The following is an 8,376-nucleotide window of genomic DNA, read 5'->3' as shown; positions in this document are numbered from 1 at the left end:
GAACTGGGGAATTCAATGATCAATGTCCGATGTGTCCTCCCACTAATTTGAACTTTTTTCAAAATGTTGGAATTCCCCCATAGCTGAAAAAATGTAAATACTAGGACAAGACAACCACCTGTCCCATCCATAAACACCTAATGTGACAACCCACCTGGTGACCACGTTTCCGCGAGGCACAAATCCTAATCTGAACGGCCTTGTGTACTTTGCAGTTGGTGCGCTCTCACATAGGGCGCACCTATTTGTATTTTTCAAGCGGTGACATTTGAGTGACAGAGCCCGGGGGGCGAGGCGGTCCGCAGAGGTGCGTGGAGGAGGCCTGCCTGGTCGATCGGTCGGTGCGAAGGAGGTAAACAACAGCCGAGCGTTCAGCGTGCATGCATAATGCGGGCTCCGGGCCGGGGCATGACAGGCCGTCTGCAACGCTCCCCAGCTCCCAGAGCGCTCAGTGAGGGAAGGTGAGGAGTCTGAGCTGTCGAGGAGGAGAGTATGAGCCAAGACGCTGCAGTGGGATGGGGGCCTGGAACAATTCCCGCGAAAGAACATCCTGTCGCCGTGTCCCTGAGTAATGCGCTCCAGAGTCCTGTCTGCGCGTGGAAACATTATGCAAGGGAGTTGACCAAAAAGAGGAAATTCATATGACGACGCATTTCAACAGCCCTGTGTTCCCAAACCTTTTGGGACATGACCCCCAAAATCACCAGGAAAACTCGGGACCCCCTTATGTAAAATGTAATTAGCATTTACCATGAATTCAGTTGCAAAACATTCAAAATCGGGTTTATTAATGTATGTTTGGATACATTTTAGGACTGCAAGGTTTATCGAATCACAATCGAGGAAATGACTTCTGCAATAACTGAGCCTCAAGAGGCTGCTTTCTTTTTCCTGTCTTTCGTCTCTGGTGATTGAGTGATAGATGTCACCGATCAGAATAGTGGAGCCTCTGATCTCAGCTTCAGCAACAGATAAAAGTTTGTCTGAGTTTCCACGAAGCAGATTCTTAAGTATTTAGTTTTTGTGATTCCATCCCGGACTTATTTTGTGCAACGTGGCTGTCCCCCAGAGAAACTCTGAATGTCGGGAAAACTCGACAGGGCGCTGTCCACATAAAACCAAATATTTTTGAAAGTAGATTATTGTGTACTGTTCTAATGTGGGTCAGTTTGATCAAGAACATATTGTTTGACTTAAAGGGACTATACAGAGTTTAAAAATGTTACAATTATGTATTTTCCTCCCCCTACATGTTCCAGCCATGTCCTAATGTGTAGAATGAGCCCAAACCTGTTCACCACAACTGCCTCTAAAATCCTGCACTGTCACTCAGAAAGATGTTACTTTGGGTCCGAAGTGCCGTCATGCAAGAGCTTAATATAGAGGGTGAAGTTACACGAATGACCTGAGGTGGCAGTAGTGAGTATAAAATGGCTAACTTGCATCTAGCCCCTTTAAATGTGCCAAATATAAATATCGCAAATCGAAAACAGTGAAACATGCTTAACTGATTGGTCGATTAAACTCCACTTCCTTCTTCCTCTCCTGTTTACAAAATGGAGCAGTATCAGATTGTGGCTGTGTTGGTTCTTCTTTTCACAGTTTTTTATACCTGGCAGTAATTATGCTTGGAACGCACATATATTTTTACACATGGAATGGGGACCTATTAAAACGGTGCAGCAATGGGCTCATCATGAGCAGCAGACGAGGTAGTTTTACACAGAGATAGTGCGACGTGTTCAGGGCAGAGACGTCGAAAACGATATACAGCTACTGTTGTATGTGCATGTTGATGTGTTGCAGCAAGTTCGTCCACAACAAATTTCCCTCGGGACAGATCTTCGGGATATAGACTGGTATAGCTGAGCAAGGTAACAAAAAGGATCTACAGTAATCAAGGCTTTGCTCACTGCCCTCTGTCACTGCTTTTTACAAAGGGTCTGCCTTATATTCACGAGTCATGGTAAATTTTTGTTGTAAATTTCACATTAACTCGGTTAGTTCTAATCATAGAGGGTCTGCACATACATTATTTTCATTTTAAATAGAAACCAGAACATTGCCCACGTTTTCAGCCGGACCAGGGTTCACTTCTTGCTTCTTTGAGTCTGTTGTCCCATTCACGACACCTCAAACGAACCGTGCTATCCTAGCAAATGGGCCAGGATTCAGATTAAGTAGAGGTTGTGAATGCCAATGCTGCACCTAGCTCCTATCCTAGCAGATTTCATGGCCACTATTGACTATAAAACAACATCATTGATTGATAGAAAGAAGTCACACAGTCAAAGCTCGGGCAGGGCATACACATGGAACATTTATTGCTGTGTAGTCAGGCTTTTTACCTTGGATGCCATGTTCACTGACACAGGGATTTGTCATTTCTCCCAAAACAAAAAGATACAAGATCTTTGCTTAAAACAGCCCTTAGATACTTCCAGTTCCTCCAGAGTGGACTCCTCACAGGGAAAGGTGAAAAAGTGGCATCCCCCCTCCCCGCATACATAAAAACACACACACGCACACGGACTCCTTTACAGCCGGCACTGCTTCAACTGCCAGACGATACGGGAGGAAGGAATGTGGCGTGATAGGAAAAACGGGTCTGAAAACAGTTTGGACATTTGTAGGGCTGCATCATATATAGAAAAGTTGATGCCTTTGCAAATGCTAGCAAAACGCAAGGTCTTGATCGTCAGAAACCAGTGCTGAAGTTGGGTCGCTGTTCGTCAAGTCCACACGGTTGGAAATTCAAGTTGGACGAGTTTGGCTACGGTTGAGTCCGAGTCATCAGTCGGAAAGTTGATGTTTAATGCTGGGTTATCAAATCTTTCCCATTTGCCATCGCACAAATAGCTTGACTATGCTTTTCCTAGTCAAAGCTTAGGTCAATAGTGTCAAAGTCCTATGTCCACGTCAAAGTTCTTAACCATTTGTTTTGCCAAAGGGAGTTGGAGTTCTAAAATTGTAGATGCTAGACTTGAGGACCCAGATCCAAATGTGTGTTATCGCTGGTTCCAGATAAATGTTCTACTCGGCTACGCAATATTTAACTGGAATCAGCTTCTGGTCACCAAAACCTTCACGTTTTGAAGAAGCCATATCATGCAAACTTGGCTTTTCTGTTCTTTTAACCATGTAACCATGTTATAATGTGGCTCGCTGTATCAGTGACAGTTTGGAGTAATCCTGTACATGTTTAAAGATTTTGTTGCGTCATAGATGGAACATAAAACTTTCCTCCATTTTAATTTCAGTTCATAAATCGTTCCCTGGACCAGCTCTGAGCAGCCATCTTTCATTTTGTACGAACATGTTTATGATTAGTGATTAGTTCTAGTCACAGTTTAGTCATTTTTTATATGTGATAGATTTGGTCTAGTTACAACAAGGTTTTAGTTTAGTTTTAATTAGTTTTATTAAAAAAATAAATACATTGGGCTCAAGGTTGACAGGTTGCATCAAGTGCTTACTTTCAATATAATCCATCAATGCATTGCCGTGGAAGATGATGGTTAATGTGGTCACAAACTATGTGGAAAGAATATCGCCTGTTGTCAAGCGGCACCTGAAGGCTGATAAATTTTGGAATTTTCGTTGTAACAAGTCTTATTAACTTATCATATACATACAAGTTATGTCAACAATCGTCTTGTGATACATTTTTATAATAGCATCAAGTTTTCCACATATTTCGTGTTGCAAATGGACTGCTAACTAGCTAGCTTCTTTGCGGCAGATATGTCATGTACTGTCAACTTCTGACTGAGCACTTTGTAACATTTTCGACTCGTCTCGTCAACAAAAGCTCGCTCAAGTCTCGTCAGGCTTTAGACACCAAAGAGCTATAGCTCTTCATTTCCATGAAAAAAGGGGCGTCGACAAAATAAATGAAAACGTTGCTGATTCTGTGCTTAAAGTGTGCTCATCATGGTGCCATCAATTTTCTAGCCTGCCCACTGAAAGTGAAAGAGGCCAATTCAAAATCAATCTCCCTCACATAGACATTATTTCCATTTTGAAAAGGTTACTGATACAGACGGAAACGCATCACGCTAGGGGGCGTGGCCTTGCATGATAAAATAAAGTTTTTCATGGATTTTTTTTTTTTTTTTTTTCGGTTTCTGGTGGACTATAAGCACATTGTTAGGCAGATTGTCTTTTAGAAGTAAAAAAAAAAGGTTCTCAAAACTAGATGCTAGCATGTAGCATAAAGCTAACATTAGAATTATGTTTGTTTTTGTTTTATTTTTTATGTTAGCATTATGGTTAGCATTCCCTGGTACAAATTTGGGGTGTTGTACCACTTTGTCGTATTCATGTCTCTTTATCTTTATTAGAAAATATCACCCATCCTTCAGCATTTGTTAAAAAAGTAGTGATGATAGTATTTGGTGAAAGTGCAGTTCTTTTCCCCTGAGCCAGCTTTGAATGTGACCATTTAAGATGCCATCTGTGTAAATGCTGAGGCATCCCCCAAGAAATGTTTTTAGGCCCAAGTTATACATGATATGCCCACTTTAAGATATCAACGCAAGATTGACTACAACTAAATGGCAATAAGAGTGAAATTTAAATTACAAATGAACGTCCATCAACTATATATCATGCAGCCCTGCTTCTCACTCTTTATGACACAAGTAAAGGTAATGCCCAAAACACGAGGGAGAGAACAGCCTACCACTGAGAAACCAAGCATCGACAACATCTCATATTTGAACCCCCCCCCCCAAAAAAAAAGATTAAGATGAACGTTTGCATTGAGAGATGGGCGTGCTGCTCTTCGATACAGTGCTGAAAGTCAAAACAAAGGTGTTGCTACAATGTACTTTTGAGTGGAGAGAGAATGCATCATGATGTCATTTCAAGAATAAGCGTACCGTATTGCAATCCCAGTACCATGCTAAAGGAACACCGGCGTGTCCGATATGTTGTGCTGTAGATTTTCCAAAATAAAGCTCTAAGAAAGCAAAAAAAAGAAAGCGTCGTTTCCTCCCATGCGCTAAGCGGCTATGGCTAAACCCATCTTCTCGTCCCGTCTCCGCTTCGTTCCCCTGAAAATAAATGTGCTTGAGGGAACGCGACACCAGCGCTTTAAAGAGTTTGATTTTGTTGTTTTTTTCCCCGTTTTTGTACATCCTCTGCACCTGTTATAAAATCTTATAAAACTGGAAGCCATGGTCGAAACGAAAAACAAAAAAAACGAAAGTCTTTGAAGCACGCGACGGTTGAATCACGGACTTCGCGCTCGCTTCGCCCCCAAAATGTTCTCTACAAAAATAATTGTATAGAAACCACACGGTCGTCACTCCACATTGACATCGTACGCAGGTAAAAAGTTAAATGCAATTCCGTCATGCAGTCAAAAAGTTCCTCGTGTTGGGTTTTGTAAAAATCCGTTTTTTGTCCGAGGTTCGAAGGGGAAGCTGTCCGGAAAAACTCTCCGCAGGAAAAAAAAGAAGCTAAAAATCCATGCAAATCCGTTCGTCGTATCCTCCCATTGTATGTTCATGGACACATCTTGACACTCAGAAATAAATGAGCTGAGTGAACGAAGTAATGTGTAGCTCATGGCATCAACAGGTTTTGTGGAGAAAAATATCACTTTGCCGATCTTTCCACACATGAATAGATGAGAAATATGTGTTGCTTCGAAGAAAAAAAAAAACATCGATTTGGAAAGTTGTATTTTTGCATTTCTGACCTCGGTGAACCCAAGCTCCAAAACGACCGCGGCCAAACCAGTAAAGTGTCTTTGTAATTCCTCGTCCGGCCCTTGTGTCTCATGCGCCTGCTGCTCCTGGTCCTGGCCCTCTGGTGCAAGCTGCTCAGAGGGCTGGAGACACCAGCCTTTCAGGTAAACCTCCAGGAGCGTTCCCACACGCAGCACATGGAAGGACAACAAAAGGGGAAATGTTTGGTTTTGGAGTACAGGACGTCACACCGCCCTGCCCCTCTCTGCTCAGGGACAGCGATGGGTCTTTAGATCCCAGGAATGTCGCAACAGAAGCGAGAGCAGGTTTCATCTGTCTTTGCGACAGGGCCCTACAGCTGTCTGACTGGAGCTCTTCCCCCGGAGCCCCTGCTCTCGGTCTGCTCTCTGTGAGTCAGTCCAGGGGTGCTCCAGACTGTCTCTGCCCCGGGACAGCAGCAGGCCCCCTGGCTCCAGGCTGCCAGCGCTGTTGCACTTCTTCACGCCTCCTGTCGGGTACAGCAGAGCGCTGGGGGCCAGCAGGGAGGTGAGGGACAGGCTGCTGAGGGCCTCTGACAAGTGCTCACTGTTGCCTGCCTGGCTGGACGGGCCCAGCACAATGCCCAGGTCCTCATCAGAGGGGTCCATGGAGTCCTCACGGGTGTAGCCCGGGCTGGTGCTGCCCCGCCCGCTGCTCTGGCTGCGCTGGTGCCCCCTGATGGCCTGGAGGGTGAGCACAGAGGAGGGGGTGGGCCTGGGCCTCAGGCTCTGCACTGGAGAGGACAGCACAGTGTCCCTGGGCAGTGGGACTGGACAGACCAGAGGCAGGGGCGCTGGAGGCAGAGGACCGTCAGTGACCTGTGGAGGAGACACACTGAAGCTCAGCCCCTCCTCCATCGTGGTCTGCAGGCTGCCCTCCGAGCTGCCCGTGGCCAGGGACGAGTCGCTGTGGGAGGGGTACTGAAGGCACAAGAGAGTGGAAGTTAGCAACGTAGAATACAGTGGAAACATGCTGAAGGAGTGGCTTTTCAGTCAGCACTCTGGATCATTAGGAACAATTTAATTTATGCTTTCTGTTTTCTGGTTTAAACATGTGAAACCCAATTTAAACTTAAATTAGTTAGTATTTTACACTCTTTTTACAACTCGTTCACAATTATACACAAATTATATTTTGCTCAGATTTTCTAAATTGTCAACTCAAATGACAGTCAGCATAATTTTCAAGTCTATAACGGTTAGGGGATCATTGGAATGTGATTGAATTGAATAAACTACTTAAAATGTACTGTTCAGAATTATTATGCACAGCAGTGTTTCACTACATTGTATAGGTTGTATTTAACTGAAAATGGTAATTTGTTGAATTTGCAGCATTAGGAGGTCATATTTACTGAAATCAAAAGCTATTTCAACCAAAAACATTGTGACAAGTTAAGTTTTATTTTAACAACACATTATTTGATATCTTTTGCTTGAGGCTCCAAAGGCTCTCAATAGGGTTGAGGTCAGGGGAGGATGGGGTCCACACTATCAGGGAGCCTAAAGGGGCCGACCAGCTCTCTCCCCTTGATTCCAGGCCAAAACATGACTCCGCCCCCTCCTTGCTGACGTCACAGCCTTGTTGGGACATTGGGGCCATTCACCAACCATCTACTACTCCATCCATCTGACCATCCAGGGTCACACGGCCTCATCAGTGAACAAGACTGTTTGAAAATGAGTCCTCATGTATTTCTGAGCCACTGCAGCCGTTTCTGTTTATCAGCTTCATTGAACAGTTTCGGGGAGGCCCGGATAGAAGGTTTATGTACAACTGCAGCCTCTGGAGGGTCCTACACCTTGATGTTCAGGAGACTCCAGAGGCACCAGCAGCTTCAAATACCTGTCTGCTGCTTTGTAGCATCTGTTCTCTTAATTTGATGTGTTTGTCTGGCAGAAACCGTCCTCATTGTGCCTTTTTCTGCACAAACCCGAGTGTGCTCTGAATCAGCCACAAATCTCTTAACAGTACGATGATTACGCTTCATCTTTCATGAAATATCAAAGGTTTTCATACCTAGACCAAAGCATTCAACTATTTCACGCTTTTCATCAGCAGAGAGATCCTTTTTCTTTCCGATATTGCTTGAAAATGATGATCTGCTTAATAATGTGGCACTTCCTTCTTCAGTAGTTTTTCCCTTAACTGGGCTTTACCTAACAACTAATCATCACCAGGTGTCTGAGATTTTTTTTTACCTTCATAACAAAACTAAAAACACAAACTTTATACAATTTGCATAATAATTGTGAATGAGGTGCAGACACGATGTTCTACTTGAACTGTCAAATATTTTATGAAGTGGTACTTGGTGTAAAAGTTTGGGAACCACTGCACTAAACCTTCTCTCTCTCATACCTGTGAGCAGAGCTTCTTACTGCGGGCCCCTGGAGAGCGCATAGAGGCCCATGAGCGTGGGGAGGTGAGGCGCAGGCCCCTGGTCAGCCTCAGGCTCCGGCTGCGTGGGGGGCCAGCGGGCGCTGCGGGGTGGAAGAACTCTGCAGGGAGGTGAAGAAGAGGCCAAAAGCCACTGCCGGACGCCCCTCCTTCACTGCTCCTCTCTTTGTTACTGGAACTCGAAACTCCTCCTTAAGTAAAACAGGTGTGTAATTCATTTTGAACCATTGTCTGTTGTATT

General features: G+C 44.4%; 1 protein-coding gene across 1 annotated transcript in view; it reads right to left on the bottom strand.

The window, feature by feature from the left end:
• Positions 1-4,865: 4,865 nt before the first annotated feature.
• The window catches only part of LOC306969136 (voltage-dependent T-type calcium channel subunit alpha-1I-like), a 460,402-nt gene continuing 456,891 nt past the window's right edge, over positions 4,866-8,376 (bottom strand). Inside the window, 2 exon segments of the mRNA XM_079564736.1 lie at positions 4,866-6,655; positions 8,097-8,326. Of these exon segments, the coding sequence (XP_079420862.1) occupies positions 6,026-6,655; positions 8,097-8,326 (860 nt within the window). The 3' untranslated portion in view covers positions 4,866-6,025.

Source organism: Gobius niger, assembly GCF_951799975.1.
Source record: "Gobius niger genome assembly, chromosome: 10".
Classification (NCBI taxonomy): domain Eukaryota; kingdom Metazoa; phylum Chordata; class Actinopteri; order Gobiiformes; family Gobiidae; genus Gobius; species Gobius niger.
The sequence above is the reverse complement of the archived record's forward strand: the minus strand, read 5'-3'. Positions and strand labels throughout refer to the sequence as shown.